This window comes from Haliotis rubra, unplaced genomic scaffold, assembly GCF_003918875.1.
Source record: "Haliotis rubra isolate DU_JTF1 unplaced genomic scaffold, ASM391887v1 Scf24, whole genome shotgun sequence".
NCBI classification, from domain to species: Eukaryota; Metazoa; Mollusca; class Gastropoda; order Lepetellida; family Haliotidae; genus Haliotis; species Haliotis rubra.
This window is the reverse complement of record NW_025766447.1, coordinates 2,945,582-2,968,187: the sequence shown is the minus strand read 5'-3', so window position 1 is coordinate 2,968,187 and position 22,606 is coordinate 2,945,582. Positions and strand designations below refer to the sequence as shown.

Sequence of the window (22,606 nt, the reverse complement as noted above, 5' to 3'; positions counted from 1 at the left end):
ACTGGGGTAACGTCGCAGTTACGTTGTCATATGTGTATTGTGTTTTCGGGGCAGGGACGTTGAAAACAAACCATTCAGTTTCTCGGAAAGCTAGTGAGGTCTTATTGTTTCTGTTCAGGGAGAGAAATAGATCATATTTGTCTCTTGTCGTGGACTGTTGGTGAAACACTAATTTCATTCATAAATGCCACTTTAGAAACAAAATATTGTACCGCTTAAATAATCTGCAAATAAACATTTATGAGTCACAAACAACTCTTAACGCCCTTGAAAATTAGTCAGTTATATTGTTCACATTAACAGCTAAATGCTCGTTTCGTTGTTTTACGCCAGATAATATAACGGAGGCCTGTGAATCTGGACATAACAATCTCGTGATTGATATTGTGAACAAACAAACAGGTCATCGAGGCCATTAGTAAAGTCACGTTTAAACCGTAATTGCCATGTAGTATTAATATCTACGGCATACGTATAGGAGACAGTCAGTTCGTCATCGGTCGTCGCAATGTGGAGGTAATGGTGGACTTATCGCAGGGTTATATTAGGATGGAACCGAATGCTTTACCTCTTGGACCCAACCTCTAGTATGATGGCCTCTAAACTGCCGAGATCTGGCTCAGCTTAATGTGAAATTTCGGTATATCAGGAGTTAATGTACTTCCAGATTTACTGAACACAGCCCAATGTACCTTCGTAGCTTGCAGTACTTCGTTGTGTTCCAATTCCACCGTTTGACATGAAAGAATGTGTCAGTCCAACCCGCCATTCCGCAGAACCACGGTGTCACCCTGATCAATGTCGGAACTGGTCCGGAGATCGATTTATTTGCCGGTTTATGATTCACTCTTAACACAATAACATCCTCCCATTTAGACTAAATACATAACATTTTATGTGCCAATATTCCATATATTGTCGCTGTATATTTGATTGTAGGGTCCTGTATATCCATTGATTGTGCGTCTTTTTTCTCCATTATCGGTAGCCAGGTCTACGTTTGACAAGCTTATCTCTTCAGTGGTCGCCTCTATCACGCCGATACCATTCAGCAAGTTCATCATATAAATTTGGAATAGTTCTCACTGCATCCAGACATGTTGGTTTATTCCCTCCTCAAGATGGGAGCTTCTTTATCCCCTCTAAGGTACAACCTATCGCGAGACAGCGCTATTGATACAAGCTCTTCCTCAGAGGCCGGGAAATATACGGTTTATATCATGGCTGGACTTTAATCAGATTCCTGATTTCAAGGCAGGGTTATAATGGTAACTCATCCTCTTAAGAACTCACCAACACTGATGTTTTTGGATTATAAAGTTTAGTATCGATGACACAGTGTCATTTGGCTCTTCGTTGGGTGAGGAGAACGATACCATCCTCTGACATTATCGAATCTCGGCCTTTTTACATGGAAGTTCACTCGCGCTAGTGTGCTCCTACTAATGATGGGTATCTATACCTACTAAGAGTTCTGCTTTTCGTGGTGAATTCAGGATATAAGTAGAAGTCACAATGAAAATAACGGTATTAATAATATCACTTCACGATCTTCACATCTATCGCGATGTAATGATTGGTGTCTTAAATACTGGAATTATTTCAAGTAGACGTGACCAAGAAGTATCGGTATCGATAATCTATGGTGATACAGGGGTTAGTGCATGAAAAAAACCAACTCGATTTTATGTATGGTAGAAATAATCATGAAAGTAACGGTATCAATAATCTATGGCGACACAGCAATTAGTGCACAGTAAAAAAAAACAATTAAATTTTACGTATAGTAGAAATGATAATGAAAGTTAAGTTATTGATATTATCACTTCAGCATATATGGTGATATCATAATTATCGCATTCATACAGTTTGAGTGTATTTATACTATCTCCGACAATGAACCTCGGAATATTGCTAATATCACCTCGGAATATAATATATGGCGATGTAATAATAATTGCATTTAAACAGTTTGAGTGTGTTTAGAGTAAGAGTGACAGTGAAAATATCGATGTTGGTGATATTACTTCAGAAATTGTAATGATTATTGGATTAAACATTTTTATCTGTAGCTGAGGTTACCATGGAAATAACGGTATTGAAAATACAACTTGACATGAATACATGGTGATGTAATGATTATTGCATTAGAACAATATGGATATATCTAAAGGAGTGACCATGTAGCTAACAATATTGATCTCTCCGGAATATATGGCGATATACTGCCAGAGGCAATTGCAATAAAGCAATTTTGTTTTAGTTGAAATAGGATATGAAAATGGTTTTCTGATGTAATTCTAGACTAAGTTAATATGTCTTGCAGGGATTTACAACGAAAAATGGAGACTGCGATGAACTGATGAAATGAAAGTGATATTGTAGGGTAAATGTTCAACAGTAAGTATGGTGCAAAATATAGGAATGCTCAACGTTTGCTTAACGGAAACGAAATAAGCACTAGGGTGTCGCTAATTGGTTGGGTGTGTATTGACAGAGGAGATGGGAAACGATGAGAGACGACCTCAAAACCTAAAACAAACCACCCGATTTTCTTCATTTTTTACTTCTATTTCCCTTGTGTGTATTTTGGGGGTTGGGTTAACTGGAATTTGAGATTTTTCTTGCTTGACCTCCGCTGTCTACGTCTTGTCGGTGACTTAGCAGGTGTCAAATCAATTCTATGGTATTCTGGCTTTTCTTTGTGGTTTTGCCCCTTAACTAACTCCCGTCCGACTCCAAACATTAGGTGTGTCTTGACACCCGCCTGGTAATTTCACTATCGTGTAACATCCATCAAAACCAGGTTTTCTTTTCGTTCTCGGGAACAGCACCTCAAGTTAAACACTGACGCTTCGCGACAAATTTTGAAGTTTCGTTCCGTCGTGTCCGCATTTATACAGTTAATCCAACTTTGAAACGTCGGGATTGAGTTAGTAAATAACTTTATCCAGTCGGCAAATTTCCAGCCAATTTTCTCAGATTAAATGTCAAATGTTTTTATTGCTTTGAAACACGACTTTACTTTGAGATTTGATGTAAGCTTTGAGTCATAAACGACCATTCATGCATTTAACAATAATGTATTCACAACATTCATGCACTTTGCAGTCGTGCATTCTCAACATTCAACACTTTACAATAATGTATTCTCTACATTTTTGCATTTTACAATCATGCATTCGCAGCATTCATGCCCTTTACAATCATGCATTCACAACATTCATGCACTTTGCAGTCGTGCATTCTCAACATTCAACACTTTACAATAATGTATTCTCAACATTTATGCACTTTACAATCATGCATTCACAACATTCATGCACTTTGCAGTCGTGCATTCTCAACATTCATGCGTAATATGTGAATATAATTTTAGAGACAAACAGAAATTGGGAAAATTTAATCTAATTATTCAGTAACCAAATATGATATATTTCAAGTGTAAAGAAAAGAAAAGTCTTATTTTTTTACTTGGAAACTTCAGTATCAACTCTCAAGTTTTCAATGTATCCACCCTGACAAAAGCCTAGGCGCCAGGTTATGATGTGGCGTATCTCTGTGAACACACCATGACCTTTGTCATGAACGTGTATACATTGTTGTGGTCAATACATCTGACTCGTATTCTCGATTTAAAAGAATTCAACAACCAAGACAATGTCCATAAAAATCTTGCACTTCAGCGTAAATTAAAAATAAACCGAAAAACGCTTCAGTTGGTCCCTACCTTGAAATGTACTTGCACTTACTGCTTGGATGGGAAAAAATAAAGAATGTTTAGACTTGCAGTCAACAAACATGTACGACTGTAGATAAAGAACACTATTTATCTCGTCAATTTCCCTCTGTACACACAAGAAGGGATAGCTTGTTTATTTAGATATCTCATGGCGGGAGTTTCCACGTGGATTTGCTTTGCTCTCGTAGGGATCATTAGCAGCCCTTTTCAGGAGTGCCAATAAATGCTACGCATCTCTTGATCAGGAGAAACATCAACTTTTTGCGATTCAACATATACTAGTATACAATATGTGACGTGACAAGTGCTTGTATTAACGTCGGTTACACGAAGAAAGGCTTGCCTTTGGAAGAGTTTTGTAATAAGAATCTGATCATTTTGCAGCAGGTTTCATTATAGTTCTGAATTCAGTTGCTTTTATCTACTTACTTTACACTTGTGGGAGTGTTAAGTGTTTAACATTGAATGGTAGTTTACTCCGATGTGGACGCGTGATTGTAATGTTCTATTGACATGTATACAGGTGATCTACAGTCCTATTGACATGTAGACAGGTGGCTGTACAGTCCTATTGACATGTAGACAGGTGGCTGTACAGTCCTGTTGACATGTAGACAGGTGGCTGTACAGTCCTATTGACATGTAGACAGGTGGCTGTACAGTACTATTGACATGTAGACAGGTGGCTGTACAGTCCTATTGACATGTAGACAGGTGGCTGTACAGTCCTGTTGACATGTATGTAGACAGACATGTAGACAGGTGGCTGTACAGTACAGTCCTATTGACATGTAGACAGGTGGCTGTACAGTCCTATTGACATGTAGACAGGTGGTTGTACAGTACTATTGACATGTAGACAGGTGGCTGTACAGTCCTACTGACAGTCCTATTGACATGTAGACAGGTGGCTGTACAGTCCTGTTGACATGTAGGCAGGTGGCTGTACAGTCCTGTTGACATGTAGACAGGTGGTTGTACAGTCCTGTTGACATGTAGACGGGTGGTTGTACAGTCCTGTTGACATGCAGACAGGTGGCTGTATAGTTCTATCGACATATAGGCAGGGGTAGGAGGATTTATTCATGGCGCGAAACTGTATCGACGTCATGTTGATGATGATGGTGATGATGATGATGACGATGACGATGACGACGACAACTCCGGCTTCCTCCTGGTGGAAAAAGTATCACTTTTGATGTGGTCTTCCTAATACAATTTTATTTCCCTGATATCAACCATCCCATTCTTGAAATACTGCAAGTCATGAATTTCCAAGGTCGCCAGTGCTAGTTTGGCGATTTATCGCATCGTGATTGAGGCATGGTGGTCGTATTACGACAACAAAGTTCGTCTTTGAACAGTTTCTCCATGTTTTCCACCCTGAACTCCAGTCACATAACGTCTAGACGGTGTCAGTTGTGCTTTCTGCATTATTCCCCCGACTTTGATATCGCTGATATAAATCACACGCCTGAAGAGGTAATCTATAACGGATATCAGCCATCGATCTGTAGGGCAAAGCCAATGTAATTGTATCAAACTAGTCACGTGCCTGCGTGCGATAGCATGAGATGAGTGAGTTGTCTCCATTCCGTGTTGTAGTCTCGCGTCTGCTGACGTCTCGCGTGATCGCAAAAAATACAGGTTCGTTCGGTCGAGAGTTTTGATTTTGATTTGTTGCCTTCCAGCTTTTCACAGAAACAGTGTGTGAAAATATTTATATAATTTTACAGAAATTTATTTATTCACTCAGAATATATTAATTATTTGAAAAAATAAATAAAATGATTTCATACAGCTTAATGCAAAACATTTTAGATATCAAATTATTTCCCCCCAACAATCGCGTGCAATGGGCTTGAAAGGAAGCAACATTGCTCCGGCACCAGCACTTTCATGTTGTGTGTGTTAGCATCAGCAAACGTGGGGAATAACCACTTGATGTAATGGGGGACTTTAATTACCAGGAATCGATATTGGAGCTGGGAAGGTAGGGCGGCAGTAGTAATTGTAAATATGCCAATTAGTGTGTGCTGTTAATGAATGTGAGAACTGGGCCTTTGTGCAGCGGGTCTGTTTGTAGATACTGCATCAGTGGTGACATTCGCTCCTCCACCTACCTCTGCAACAACATGGCGGTTCCCATGATCGCTGTGTCCAAACGGTGAGCCGTTCAACATGCGTCAGAAGCACAGTTCCAAGAATTTTGATCATGTCTCTGTTTAACCATGCGCTGGCCAGAACATACTCAGCATGAGTGACAGAGCCATTGCAGTGACGCGATATTACTCAGATCTACTGTAACTATCTTGGAAAAGTCCAAAATGAATGCAGAGTTGCGTCCCCTTGACAGAAACCTTTAGTCACAGGTTCGAACCTGGTTTCGCCCCGATTGTGAATAAATAAACCAGTCTTTTATTCCCTCTGGAGCTGAATCCGAAGACCATACAGGCAAATACATTATTTGCAGTACAGTATTTACTCAAATTATTTTCTGAACGTTACAATATATGTTACAATACATTACTTACATGTCTTCACAATGAAAGCATGTGATACAGTCCTCAAGAATAAACAATGTATACTGTACAATATGTGAGCGGTAGGTATCACTGGAATAGTGCAGAGAGCGACGTTAAACAACCACCCACTAATCCACCCACCCACCCAACCAACCAACTAACCAATCAACCAACCAACCAACCACCCAACCAATCAATCAACCAACCAATCAACCAACCAACCAATCAACCAACCAACCAACCACCCAACCAATCAACCAACCAACCACCCAACCAATCAGCCAACCAACCATCCAACCAATCAACCAACCAACCACCCACCCAACCAATCAACCAACCAACCACCCAACCAATCGTCATCAATTTCGTCAGTTACATCATGCATATCGTAGAGCATATCATCATCGTAAAACATCTATATTTGCATCACATCAACATTAAGAGTCTTTATGATGTATGAAAAGAAATGATTTCTGTCAATCATGATAAAAAAATCGCGAAGCAAAAATAAATGGCGATCATATCGAGAGCAATGTAACTTGTAGTTAGCTCTTGATCAAAATATAAATTGCATGGGTTGTCTTATCTCTAATATAGATAGAGATACATTGTATTACCAAGAACGGAAGCGTTAATGACAGTTATGGTGTCCTGAGATGGTTGGTTGTCCGCTAGGCTCTCGCTCTCCAAATGTTTAACCTTCTTCTGTGAGAGACTTATTGTCATAGCTCCCGGGATGCTTCAGTTCGGATTGAATTGCATTGAATCTTTGCAATGGTTGTATAAATGATCGTTTAGTATAAAGGGTTGCTGCATATGTGAATCGGATGGCAAGTATTGACACTATGATCGATGAAGTCTGTAGTTTTGTCACTGGTTTTAGCAAAGTATCTAAGACATGCATCACCTCGAGCCTTCATCTGACACTTCTGATGCTGTTGCTGATTTGCCATCTGCTTCTGTCATTGCTGCTATAATTCCCACTGTAGCAAATATTGCTGCTACAGTTGCTGTTACTACCGTTGCTGCTGTCGCTAATATTGCTGCTACAGTTGCTGTTACTACCGTTGCTGTTGTCGCAAACATTGCTGCTACAGTTCCTGTTACTACCGTTGCTGCTGTCGCTAATATTGCTGCTACAGTTGCTGTTACTACCGTTGCTGTTGTCGCAAACATTGCTGCTACAGTTCCTGTTACTACCGTTGCTGCTGTCGTTAATATTGCTGCTACAGTTGCTGTTACTACCGTTGCTGCTGTCGCTAATATTGCTGCTACAGTTGCTGTTACTACTGTTGCTGTTGTCGCAAACATTGCTGCTACAGTTGCTGTTACTACCGTTGTTGCTGTCGCTAATATTGCTGCTACAGTTGCTGTTACTACCGTTGCTGCTGTCGCTAATATTGCTGCTACAGTTGCTGTTACTACCGTTGCTACTGTCGCTAATATTGCTGCTACAGTTGCTGTTACTACCGTTGCTACTGTCGCTAATATTGCTGCTACAGTTGCTGTTACTACTGTTGCTGCTGTCGCTAATATTGCTGCTACAGTTGCTGTTACTACCGTTGCTACTGTCGCTAATATTGCTGCTACAGTTGCTGTTACTACCGTTGCTGCTGTCGCTAATATTGCTGCTGTAGTTGCTGTTACTACCGTTGCTGCTGTCGCTAATATTGCTGCTACAGTTGCTGTTACTACCGTTGTTGCTGTCGCTAATATTGCTGCTACAGTTGCTGTTACTACCGTTGCTGCTGTCGCTAATATTGCTGCTACAGTTGCTGTTACTACCGTTGTTGCTGTCGCTAATATTGCTGCTACAGTTGCTGTTACTACCGTTGTTGCTGTCGCTAATATTGCTGCTACAGTTGCTGTTACTACCGTTGCTACTGTCGCTAATATTGCTGCTACAGTTGCTGTTACTACCGTTGCTACTGTCGCTAATATTGCTGCTACAGTTGCTGTTACTACCGTTGCTACTGTCGCTAATATTGCTGCTACAGTTGCTGTTACTACCGTTGCTACTGTCGCTAATATTGCTGCTACAGTTGCTGTTACTACCGTTGCTGTTGTCGCAAACATTGCTGCTACAGTTGCTGTTACTACCGTTGTTGCTGTCGCTAATATTGCTGCTACAGTTGCTGTTACTACCGTTGCTGCTGTCGCTAATATTGCTGCTACAGTTGCTGTTACTACCGTTGCTACTGTCGCTAATATTGCTGCTACAGTTGCTGTTACTACCGTTGCTGTCGCTAATATTGCTGCTACAGTTGCTGTTACTACCGTTGCTACTGTCGCTAATATTGCTGCTACAGTTGCTGTTACTACCGTTGCTACTGTCGCTAATATTGCTGCTACAGTTGCTGTTACTACCGTTGCTGCTGTCACTAATATTGCTGCTGTAGTTGCTATTATTACTGATATATCTATTGCTACCGCCTGTACTGCTGTTGCTAATATTGTTGCTAACATGTGTCATTTTGATTCTCACACTGCTGCTACTACCATTACTTCCATTGCTACCACTACATGTCCGAATTCCATTTTCTCAAAATTTCACAGACTGGGCTGGAAGTAATTTGTATTCAGCATTTATGAGAATTTGGGTCGTTGGATCCGTCCAACTCTCGTCACTGTGATAGAACTCCTTGGCCTAGTGGACAGAGGGTGTGTCCGGAGTGCGGATGGCACATCCAACCAAAAGATGTTATAAGATGGTACGTGTTGTCACCCCTGGCACTCGTCCCCGGGGGGTGAAAAATGAACTACGGCGCTTAAATAAGCCTTCCTAGATATACGGTATTGCAACAGACTGGTTGCACCACCGGTTGTAGCCAACTCATCTGCAGCTCATTTGGGACCACTGAAGACGCAACCACTATCTAAAGGGAGAAAACAATTAGTCCGTCTTGATTTTCACAAGACACAGACTAATGGATAAGTGGTCATGTCTATCTCTATCTCTCTCTCTCACACACGCATCTCCCTCACACACACACGCACGCACGCACACACGTACACGCACATACGCACTCACGGATACGTGCACGCACACACATATGCACGTCCTTATACAAGTGTCTTAATCTTGAACGCGGTTAAACCAGATTTCTCCTCACCTCTCCAGTGATGAGCGCTTTTACGCGGCGCTCCCACAACGACTGTTTCCTTAGGAGGACTCTGTTTGTACGTCAATTCCAGAAAATGTCAAAACGACTCCAGCTCATTTTATCGTACTTCATCACCCCTAGGACCCAGACGCCGTATATCCGTTAATAAGCGATCTGCAGTTGTCCCTCACCCATCAATACCACGTCTTGATGTCTTTGGCAACGTGCTCCAGACACATCTACGACACAGCCAACAATCGACTGCGTTGCCAACTGTGCTTCACTCGCTAGGTATTTCGGTTACATCACCTTGTGGGTCGAAGTGTTCACTGGGAAGACTGCGGTCATGGGTGCATATATACAGACTGTAGTAGAACCACTACTTGAGGGAATACGGTCTGACCGATTTTCATGATGGCTGACTATTGCGGCATTAACCTACCTCACAATACCCTTCAACCAAGACGGGATTGCTATAAGTTGTGCAAGAGTTGCAATCGAGGATTGTGGGTAGAAGAACGTTTCCGTCATGGCATGCCAGTGCTATTATGACGCCCTCTACCTCCTTGAAACCCACCCCCAAACCACCCCTTCACCCCAACCCAGTACCCAGCTTCAGCGTCAACTCCCACCCACCTAATGGCTGCCGTGACTAGCACCTTAGTTTCCTGCACAACGTGATGTAAATTGTTACAACAACTGGATCATGACTTCACATCAAATGGGCTGTTTCGTTGCCTCCAATACAGTAAAACGGGGCGGTGGGGTAGCCTATTGGCTGAAGCGATCGCTAGTCACGTCGAAGACCCGGGTTCGATTCCCCACATGGGTAAATGTGTGAAGCCCATTTCTGGTGTCTCCGTAATATTGCTGGAATATTGCTAAAAGCGGCGTAAAACTAAATTCACACACTCACTCAAACGCCGTTGTGTGAACCTTTGAAGTGTCGAACATACGGCTGTATCGAAGTAAAGCTTGGTCCCTGCTGCTTCCTTTCTAAGTCATGTGACTGTGCCGAACCTCAGATAACTCGAAGTATTTACGTAGGTTCCAGAAACATGTTTGTATATTGAAACCCTTTCGACTCAAAGTTTTCATGGTTGTCGGGAGCGGTGAGATACCCTTTAGAAAAATGCGTTCTCTCCTCCGCGTTCGAATATCCAGGTAAGACGGATGTGTGAAGCCCATTTCAGATATCCCCCGAAATAATATTGCTGCCATATTGCTAAAAGCAACCTAAAATCCACCTCACTCGCTCATTCACTTTGGGGTCATCCAGCTGTATCGAAGTTCAATACATCGATATCGGACTTTAATGCCGTGTAGACGCTACAACGGGTAATAGTGGTGTTCGAGCAACCGAGGTCTTCCTGTATATCAGCAAACTGGAATTGATTGACTTCCTGTATAAATCGTACATTCATCCTGACCCCTTCCTTCTACCTCGCCTCCGTGTATAGCGCCCCGCTCAGTCTGTCATGCATCTCAGTCTGTCATGCTGCCCCTGCCTCGTGTCTTTATCTATTAAGCGAAATCTTATTTGAGCCTCGAGTCATGATCGAAGCCATCAAACCATTACATTCCAAGATGGTAGATTTTCCCTCGGTCAAAATCGGCCTAATATGCTTGAAGATGGCCCGGGGCTATACGAGGAGATTAATGTAAACAATGTTATCTACATCAGGGATAAGATTATACCCATGGACGACAATAGATGGTTATGTCTGAACACAGCTGCTTAAAATATAAACACCAATATTTTGTTTGATTCGAGCTCTTCTGAGCCGCTCTATTCAAGCCAGGATTAGGACTTTGCCTGGATTCCCAAACTGCGATTCAACAATATTTTCTCTGTGATTTGTCGTGAGAATTCCTGAACAGCGATGTCGATTTTGTCTCGAAGCCGTTTTGTGCTAATCAACTGGCATCTAAAGCCGTGACAGATCAAAGCCGCTGATCCAGTCCTGGCCTCGTGGACGGCGACAACGACATCCTCAGGGCAGAGTTGCCCGACTCGGACCCACGTCAGCGACAGGGCTCTCAGAGGTGTTTGGGCAAGGCAGATCTGGAACGAGAAAGGACACACTATATATGACCCTCTTGTGTTGGCTCTCATCGGCCCGGCTAGCTAATGACCCCAGTGTTTACTGCCTAATGTAACTGTTTGTCTCCGATGTGAAGCCTGCAGTTATACACGACACTGCTCCCTGCAGTCTCGGAGCCTTTGTGCGTTACTTGTAGTGACGATACATACAGGGTGAGCTTCACACCTAAACTAGTGCATGAAACTGTGGCATAAATACCTCAAACTCATTAGAATTACCGCAATGCTTAACGTTCCATCACCTGTAAATATATGGCTTGAACCGATCGTAAGTAGTTTCATGTCGGTAATTTGGTGATTGAAGTAATGGGAGTAATTGAATAATAATTTTCCCCTAGTGCAGTTGATTACTTGGTATAACCAAAGCAACGACGAGTCGATGTAACCATATCGATATGACCACTCTGTAACCAGTCCGATGGCCTCTCTACGTAACCATAGCGATATGACCACCCTGTAACCATACTGATGCCTTGTCTATGTAACCATAGCGATATGACCACCCTGTAACCATACTGATGCCTTGTCTATGTAACCATAGCGATATGACCACCCTGTAACCATACCGATGCCTTGTCTATGTAACCATCACTGTATGACTACTCCGTGTTACCGTAGAAGTATATATACTCTATGTAACCATGGCGATTTGGCTACCCTATGTAACATAGAGATATAACCACCGTGTGTAGCCATAGCGATATGACCGCTCTGTGTAACTATAGCGATATGACTACTCTCTGTAACCATACAGATATAACCACCATGTGTAGCCATAGCGATATGACCACTCTGTGTAGTCATAGCGTTATGGCTACCCTCAGTAACCAAAGAGATATAACCACTGTGTGTTGCAATAGCGATATGACCACTCTACGTAACCATATCGATATGGCTACCCCTGTAACCATAGAGATATAACCACTGTATGTTGCCATAGCGATATGACCACTCTGTGTAGCCATAGCGATATGACTACTCTCTGTAACCATAGAGATATAACCACTGTGTGTTTCCATAGCGATATGACCACTCTGCGTAACCATATCGATATGGCTACCCCTGTAACCATAGGGATATAACCATTGTGTGTAGACATGGTGATTTGACCACTTTGTGTAACCATAGCGATATGAATACTCTCTGTAACCATAGAGATATAACCAGTGTGGGTCGCCATAGCGATATGACCACTCTGTGTAACCATGCGGATATGGCTACTCTCTGTAACCAAAGAGATATAACCATTGTCTGTTGCCATAGCGATATGACCACTCTACGTAACAATATCGATATGGCCACCCCTGACTTCTCTTCCTAACCACAGCGATATGACCACTCTGTAACCATACCGATGGCTTTTCTGTGTAACCATAGCGATATGACCACTCTGTAACCATACCGATGGCTTTTCTGTGTAACCATAGCGATATGACCACTCTGTAACCATACCGATGGCTTCTCTATGTAACCATAGTCATATGACCACTCTGTAACCATACCGATGACTTCTCTATGTAACCATAGCGATATGACCACTCTGTAACCATACCGATGACTTCTCTATGTAACCATAGCGATATGACCACTCTGTAACCATACCGATGACTTCTCTATGTAACCATAGTCATATGAACCATACCGATGCTCTGTAACCATACCGATGACTTCTCTATGTAACCATAGTATAACCACCGTGTGTAGCCATAGCGATATGACCACTCTGTAACCATACATACCGATGACTTCTCTCTATGTAACCATAGCGATATGACCACTCTGTAACCATACCGATGGCTTCTCTAGAGATAACCATGTAGCGATGTGACCACTCTGTAACCATAGCGATATATTTACTCTCTCTAGTGTAACCATAGTCATATGACCACTCTGTAACCATACCGATGACTTCTCTATGTAACCATAGCGATATGACCACTCTGTAACCATACCGATGGCTTTTCTGTGTAACCATAGTAACAATATCGATATGGCCACCCTGATGACCACTCTGTAACCATACTGGCTACTCTATATGACTTCTTTTTCTATGTAACCATAGTCACGCGATATGTACCACTCTGTATGACCATACCGATGACTTCTCTATGTAACCATAGTCACGTTTAGCTGACTTTTTCCTCAAAGACCCCTGTTGATATGAGCTGCTTCCAGACAGACGTGTATGTTGATATGACATGTTCTTCACACAATGTCAGACTAATATATTGTGATAATTAAAACGTCTTGATCTACTCAATAATAAGATGGAGTTAACACGATTACATTTATGGCGCCACTATATTTTAAGTGCACACTCAGCCCTATTCTCCTTGCTGAACATACGAGCATCTTTCGGCCTCTAAAGGAAGTGTAAAATGTTGATATAATCGCGCCATCTGTCTAGTCGAACGTCATAATGCCACACCAGAGATTTCCACTTTATTGACTATTGTTCGCAGCATGTGAGAAGATACAGTTTCTCAGGCGACTGATGTATCGAGTATAGTCCCCATTAAATGGCTTGCTATGATTCCGGGCTCGGTATATCTCAAATATCGAATCAATGATTGTTGTAACAACATTTCGGCTGAAATTATCAATTGTTTATTTTCCCGTGGTGACAGTAATAAAATGTAGATGACTTGTGTGGGAGTCGACATTAAGATTATCGCCTTTCTTCTGAAACTGCGTTGAGAAAAAGCCCTTGAATAAATGTACAGTTTTCTGCTGGTTACAGCATTATGTAAAGCACGGAACATTCTGATAATGGCTTCGATGTACGTTGGGAGATCAAATGTGTCATTATAGATTATGGAGTAGTGAGTGAGTGAGTGAGTGAGTGAGTGAGTGAGTGAGTGAGTGAGTGAGTGAGTGAGTGAGTGAGTGGAGTGAGTGAGTGAGTGAGTGAGTGAGTGAGTGAGTGAGTGAGTGAGTGAGTGAGTGAGTGAGTGAGTGAGTGAGTGAGTGAGTGAGTGAGTGGACTTCGGACTGCTTCCAGCAGTATCACAGCAATATGAGCCAGTGATAAGACCAGACTTTGTTTTTGTCCTCTTGGCTATTCCACGGGACATTTGTCACTACATGATCAACTGCAGAGTAATTTCCCCTGTTTAATCGATACCATTCGTCTAGCCCGTGCGTTTTTCTCCTGAGCCGGACTTCTCTTAACATCAACCTCTTGAATACTTGGCCCAAGTCGTTACTCTTATCAAATGCTTCAATAGTAAACACGGTTACTCTACATAAGTGTGAATCGCATGAGAAGATCCCATATCGTCATCCGTACGATTAGTGCAACGCCAGTCAACGACACGAATAGCTTCCAAACGCACCCACGTCATGGATAGCTCACAAAAGCATCATTAGCACGTTAGTTCAGAAACATGCCATCATCAGCACAGTCATCTCACTAACGCACCATCAACACAGCTCAAAGACGCATCATTAGCATTTAGCTCAGAAACGCATTATCAGCAGGGTTAGTTCAGAAACATGTCATCAGAACAGTTAGCTGACAAACGCATCATCAGCTCAGTTAGCTGACAAACGCATCATCAGCTCAGTTAGCTGACAAACGCATCATCAGCTCAGTTAGCTCAGAAACTCATCTTCAGTTCAGTTAGCTTAGAAACGCATCTTCAGTTCAGTTAGCTTAGAAACGCATCATCAGTTCAGTTAGCTTAGAAACGCACCGTCAGCACAGTTAGCTGACAAACGCATCATGAGCCAAGTTAGCTCAGAAACGCATCATCAGCAGGGTTAGTTCAGAAACATGTCATCAGCACAGTTAGCTGACAAACGCATCATCAGCTCAGTTAGCTGACAAACGCATCATCAGCTCAGTTAGCTGACAAACGCATCATCAGCTCAGTTAGCTCAGAAACGCATCTTCAGTTCAGTTAGCTTAGAAACGCATCTTCAGTTCAGTTAGCTTAGAAACGCATCATCAGTTCAGTTAGCTGACAAACGCATCATGAGCCAAGTTAGCTCAGAAACGTATCATCATCACTGTTGGTTCAGAAACATGTCATCAGCTCAGTTAGCTCAGAATCGTATCATCATCACTGTTGGTACAGAAACATGTCATAAGCTCAGCTAGCTCAGAAATGCATCATCATCACTGTTGGTTCAGAAACATGTCATCAGCTCAGTTAGCTCAGAAATGCATCATCTGCTCTTGTGAGGAGGCGCTAGTATAACGTCATTAACATCAGATTGTTCAACGTCATCATCGACATATTGTCTAACGTCATCAAATGCTTGTCAGCAGCATTGTATAACGTCATTGGATAACCTTGATCTTTGGTGCTAAGATACTAACGTCATCAAATTTGTACAGCATACTTGTCATCAGCAACAGGCAGCAACAGGCTTGTATAAGGTGCTAAGATTGTCTATTGTCATCAAATGCTTGTCAGCAGCATACTTGTATAACGTCATTGGCAAGAGACTTTGTACACCTTGATCAGCAACAGGCTTGTATAAGGTGCTAAGATTGTCTAACGTCATCAGCAGAAGGCTTGTGTACTGTCATCAGTGTGCAGAGACAGCAAGAGACTTATATAGCGAAACCTTTCCGTAACCTCTTGTATGTTGTGAGTTAGTATATGTCCCCAGGTGGCTAGAGGTGGCCAGATAGGTCTGGTTGTCAGGCTCGGCGACTTGCTTGATAGCGTGTTCTAGTGCCTAGACGGCGTGATTGTTGCTCCTAATATCAATCACTGGATTGTCTCGTTTAGACCCCGGTATTTACTGGCCGCCAACCTATAGCTGGAATATTGCCGAGTGACACGTTAAAAAACTAACAAACATAACACGGTATTGATACTCAGGTGTCTTAATATCGATATTTAGTGCACAGAAATTCGGAAAGTTCTCGATTAGCGAGTGCGACTTTTAAACAGCAAACACACAGACATAATACAGTATTGTTCTATACGCAAACATGTGTCCGCATTATCCATATGTAGTGAACCCTGGCTCAACTAGTGTCTGGATTAACAAGGTTTCAGAATAGGGACACATGACACTCTGTAGTATGGAGTATACTGCTGTCTGTAGTACTGGTGTGATTAACTACAAGGACGCCACATATACTACACATACAGAGCTTCAATACCTTTCCTTACAATGCCACATCGCCACCCTATCATTGCGTAATTGCAGATTTTAAGTACGCATACATCTCAAGGAACTCGTCGACACAGATTTTGTCAGTACTTCCTATATTCCTATACTGGGAATGGACTTTCGAACTAATTACATCACTGCCTTCTGAATTAATTTATATACTGACTGTGGTTTCTTTTGTATGAACGTATGTAAATTTCTGAAGGTTCTTTTAAGATAATAACGCCCAAATTATGAACTGTACACACTGTCTTAATAATTAGCTTGAATATATTCAAGAATCCCGAGCAGTTAGGAAACAGAGTGCACATCCATCCATGGGAGTTAAATATATGCAAATGTTAGGTTTACTAAAATGAACCAGTTTTACTTAAAAACTATTAGATAACATTTTAAGTCACGCGATTGCTTCAAATCAAGGATAAAATGTTAATTCTTGTTAACAGGTTTTAAATAATCTGAATACAATTCAGAGTAATCCTAACCGTCAGTAAGAAAGTCGTTTATGCAGTCTCATAGATGGGCAATTATCTTTCGAGTGTTATAGACAATGTGTAAATACACTCAACACGTAGTGACATAACAATGCGCCTGTCCAGTATGAGAGCCCCCCGTGGAGGCAAGCCGGGACACCGAGAGTGTGGAAGCCCATATAACCACCAGCTGGTTGAAACGCTGCCTTTAAGTCAATACAGTGAAAAACTCAGCGTCCAGTAGGGAAGATAGTGTAGCCCGAAGCCCCTTTAGACGGAGCGGCGAAATATACAAAGGTGTTAGGGAGATGTGACGGTATACTTTGAGCGGAGCTTGGTAAGTTCGGTCACTCATTCTACCATCTGAACAGGGCTGTCGCTGGGACTTGGGGAATCTACTATTGACCCTGTTTTTTATGACTACATGTGTAAAACGTCTTTTTTCAGTTATTGGGCTTTCTTAAACCGTCGACAAGAATGAGTTATGATGTGAAATGGATTTTATTTTTGTTTTAGGGCCGAACCATGGGGGTGAACACGGGAAGGATCGACCAATCACGAGCGAGAAAAGTCTGTGAGGATATACTCCGCGGTGTGCCAATCAATTTTGAAAGGCTGAATTTACAACAACTGAGTTTATTAACCATGTGCCTGGTGCTGGAGCGCTATCTGGATTTTACTACTGTTATTATAAATGTGTGAGATATAATCATTACAATACAGAGTTGAGCAAAGACACGGGCGAGGACAAGTTCAACTCGGGAGACTAGAACCAAAGGCTTTCATATATATATTTTTATACTCCTCGGTGTGATGTTTCTCAAATCCTGACGGAATTTCATCAGGGACAGTCTTGTGAGGAGGACGTTTTCCGCACATATTGGGTTGGTTGCCAGGTTATATACCATGCATTGTTCCTTGAAGTTGGTACAAGCGGTACTGATAATTCTGCTACTCGTCACCCCGCTGTCCCTTCAGTGTGGGCCTGGGAGGGGGTCGGGCAGGAGGAGACGACCCAGGAAACTCACCCCCCTAGTATTTAAACAACATGTACCTAATGTCTCCGAAAATACCATCGGAGCAAGCGGGTTAAGCGACGGGGCAATTACTAAAGAAGACGCGAAATTTAAAGATTTGGTTTCAAATGAGAACTCTAATATTGAGTTCAAAGATGAGGAGCGAACGGGCGCTGATCGTATGATGTCAGAGGTGAGATATTCTTTAATACGTCATTTTAATCTGATTTAAAGAGAAAAAATAACAATATTATTTTTAAGTCATAGGTAAGTTCACATCAAGTTATCTAGAATGTTCGGTGAGGTCTCTATTACCAAAGTTGAAGTCACTTATACATTACCAGTATTGTAATCTTAATTTCAGAAATTATTTTACTATTATTTATGGGGATAGCAGAAATGGATTGTCTTTTTAAGTTTGTGTGGATGACAAGGGGAAATATGCATTTTCAACCAGCTATAATCAGCTAATATTAACAAGGTAGCGTTGACCAACTTCATTCTGAAGTCGATGAAAACTAAGCTTACAAATAAAATATTGAGGTATCTATTTACAGGATATTTTGAACTTTGACAGAAAAATGAAAGAGAATACGATCTTTGAAATTCCTTAGGACTTACTTTAAGTATATTGTGATGGTGAATATGTGTATGTTTTCCATGCTTTTTTCCCTATTTCAAAGGACCATTTTGTCATAAAGCATTTGTCTGTCGCGTTGGGTATATCACATATATACATATTGAATAAGCGTTGCTTAGGGGGACGTAAGGCGACACACAACACTCCATGTACCCCATTACGAAAAAGTGAGGCTAGTGGATTTGCTTGTAATACACACCGAGACGTTGTTATCGAAAAGGATTTGTCTTTCTTCGCTAAACAATGGCAGATTTAGCTGAGAGACGGAGGAAAATGATTTTAGATTTCACTAAATAATGAACCCCAGTGTGTTTAGTAAATAGTGAAAACCTGAAATCAACATCTTTACCTGAAAAGCATGCGAAATAAACCTCTCTGAACTAGGTGTCGCTTGTACGTGATGTCGCAGGCTTGGACAACGACAGGGGGTGAGACACTTCTCGTTGCTGTCCGTTAAAACTGTTTTAAAATAAAATACTTGAAAATATTTCCATTGTTAACTATTTTCGTGCCATTCAATTTACGTAGGAGCGGTAAGGGTATATTGAAAGCTTTTTCACCAAGCCTCTAGTGTTAGGTTAACCGGACATTTGAGAATATAGTAAAAAAAAGCTTCCAGCGTACTCGTAAAAGGCAGAGCAGCGTTCCTTTGTATGCCTCAACGGGTTTGATGGTTTTGTCTAGTGTAAGTTGCATCGTTAAATTCTTTTACGGCGCACACAACAGTTTAAGAACTTGTTTATTATTTTTAGAACAAAATACTAATATGAATCATTATGATATAATTGTACTTGGACATTTCATCCATCGCTGAATCAATGAACAAAATATTCCTTTAAATGTAAACGTCTATATTGAATATTGCCGGACGCCCCAACCAGAACAACCAGGAGGAAAGCGCTGCAAGTAACGAACTGTGGAATTGGAAGAATTAAGAAATATGAATTTCTAGGGAAGAAATCCGATCGCAATACGAAAACGTTAAGTGATACTGATATAAGTTTGTGATGAATTAAATTATATTTCTTAAATAGTCATTCACAGACATTACTTTCCAGACACATATCTGATTATCATTAAACGACGTAAAATGTATATTTCAATGCGTGTACAATTATAGCGTGGACATTTACCTATTTGGCTATATCCAGCTCACAACCCAGTGACTTACTGCCTACAAATCTCTATTGCTTGCTTTATGCAGGAAAAATCAATGCTACACTTATCGCGGATATTTCACTGTTGTTAGCGCTATTCACACAGGGGAGTTATTGGAAAGTAGTCTTCATTCGTTTCAAAGAGACCGGCGTCATAGAGATACTCGCTTATACTAATGGTGTGATTGTATATGACGAGGGAAACACTCCCAGTGTTATAATGTCTCATAATACGTGTACTACCAGACAAGCTGGGATGCTTTAACAGGGGAATATATTCAAGCTCTTAATGGAAGCAGCTCACTCTTCAGAAAACATTTTACACAATTTGTGTTTTTAAAAAAAATCATTCATAGTTCATGGAGATTAATACAAGTGTAGTTTTTTGTCTCTGATTTTATTGCTTATCATAGTGTTTAACATGTTTAACCCTCCTTGGATAGTTGCCTAAGTGTATATCTGCGATTACTACAGTCGAAGCTTAAACGTGGGTTGTATACACGGGCTAGCGAATGTATGAAGATACCTAATACTGTACCCAGTATTATCGTACTAAGTGGGTATTTTCTTTATTGTGAAAAATTATTTGCATACGATTCGAAAACTGAAACAACATCATGATTACGACGATCAACTTGAACAACTTGCCTTACAAAAGAAATGTCTAGAGAACGTTTGCAGCCAAACTGGGTTGTTTTAAGTGCATTCAGTAAGCGTGGGGCCATATATTATCTGGCTCGGGTGGAGAATATAGCCACTTGACCAGTAAGTGCTAGGAGCGGCTACCATAACAACAGGCAATATCGAAGACTACGGGCGTACCACAAGTGCATGGTGACATGGGGAATTTCAGTCTTCAAAGTGTGTGAACGCAGTAGAGGAATATAATTCATGACAGATTGGAGTTTACCGAACGACCTTGACACTGTATTTTGTCTGTAAATACCAGATTGCGACCTGCAGGGTTAAGTAAGTGGATTATTGGACTGGGTGATTTAACTCCTTAATTCATAGATCGAAACGCAGACCCATTCAGAATTTATATCGATTTCACAGAAATCATGACGAGCAGCGAATAGTGTAAATGTATTTTAGAAAATATATTATTCAACCACGTGGTAGATATGACGCGTTGATTCGTAGTACAAAACAACCCCGCGTTCACCAGGTGTTATATAGTACGTATCTTCATCAACACTACACAAAGTACATATAACACTTCTCAGAGATATGCTTCAGGTACGACGTCAGTGTTCACATCTTATTAAACACGAAATATGTTTATACCCTGTAAACGTGATTCCGAAAGTACCCAGAATATCGCATCAATCGAACACCAAAAACACCAAGCCATAAATACTGTAACAATTAACTAAACTTGATACACCTGTATGTTCGCACAATTATGTATTAATTGAAACGTTCATTCGAAAAGATATATACATGCATCTCATTTGTCATATAAGCATAATTATAATTTCACATAATCACTCATTAGAATGCAATAAATAAATACCCCAATTTCACATAATCACTCATTAGAATGCAATAAATAAATACCCCAATTTCACATAATCACTCATTAGAATGCAATAAATAAATACCCCCATTTCACATAATCACTCATTAGAATGCAAAAAATAAACACCCCAGCTAGCCTAAAATTCTACACTTTGCTGTTCAGAGTTCAGCGATATGATCAAGTTATAGTCCACTATAAACAATGTTCATACTAATGTCAGAACATTTAAGGAAATAGCTATCATTCAAACCATTTTACCCGAAGCTAGAAATTTTGTATATGAATTAATATTGGCTAGAGTTCTATTCCCTGATTATCACAGGTAGAGTGCGTTGACTGTCCCACGGGGAATCTAGTAACTATGCAGAGAGGCACTTTCTGAAGGTGTTTCAAACAGTGCAGAGACGTGGCTGAAATGTAATGATTTATATCATTTTCACGGTTGAGAAATGAAGCCTTTCAACAACGATGTCAACAAGCCTAATGTGAAACATCTCTGCAGGAAAAGTTTCTTTTTCTGTTACAAATGCGGGATATATAACAAAGTTCAAGGAATATGAATGATGGAATCCATTGTTATGAGCATGGAGCTATCTAGCCATCAGCATGGAGCTATCTAGCCATCAGCATGGAGCTATCTAGACATCTCTCCTCGTGACGTACAGGGATATGTTGTATACTTAGATTCCAGTATGTCATTTCACAAGTAGTAATTGAACCGAATTTTATGTTAAGATATTCATTTTAAAAATATACCCATTTTGGAACGTTTTGAGCAGTGTTTACTTCTAGCGCAGTGTTATACATGAAAGGTTTGTTTCAGTTTTGATAGTTTTATTGTTTTTCTGGTTTTCTTATTTTCCTTTAGATTAAAACTTCATAATCTTCCATATTTTTGAATATTAAAATATGTAGTGTGCTCGAGGTACTTGCCCAACCCATCACAGAAAAGCCTATAAACGCTGGTATGAGCCAACACCCGTTGATTGTATGTTTAGCGTGTATCTGTAGACTAGTCCATTGAAAGTAAAATGTAAAGACATTTTCTCTCAACTAATTTAAATTCTAGTTTCTGTCCACGTATGAAATTTAATTCAAATATACACGTTTTGTGATTCAGATTTTTATCAAACTATCTTTAAATCAGAAATATGAACCGCTGGGATTAGTTGAAGTGGGGATCGATTCAA

The 22,606-nt window shown here is 40.8% G+C and overlaps 2 protein-coding genes across 2 annotated transcripts in view; one reads left to right on the top strand and one right to left on the bottom strand.

Moving 5' to 3' along the window:
- LOC124278634 (sonic hedgehog protein A-like) overlaps positions 1-22,606 on the top strand; it is a 120,519-nt gene that overhangs the window by 62,206 nt on the left and 35,707 nt on the right. Inside the window, exon 2 of the mRNA XM_046714401.1 lies at positions 17,598-18,290. Coding sequence (XP_046570357.1) covers positions 17,988-18,290 — 303 coding nt within the window. The 5' untranslated portion in view covers positions 17,598-17,987. The remainder of the gene's footprint in view (positions 1-17,597; positions 18,291-22,606) is intronic.
- On the bottom strand, positions 7,184-8,740 carry LOC124278676 (dentin sialophosphoprotein-like). Its single transcript, XM_046714447.1, has one exon. It carries the CDS (start codon positions 8,738-8,740, stop codon positions 7,184-7,186), a length of 1,557 nt encoding a protein of 518 aa, XP_046570403.1.

What these genes read in the sequence shown, in the direction of transcription:
- LOC124278676 (XM_046714447.1), bottom strand. Translation starts at nt 8,740, where the DNA reads ATGACACATGTTAGCAACAATATTAGCAACAGCAGTACAGGCGGTAGC.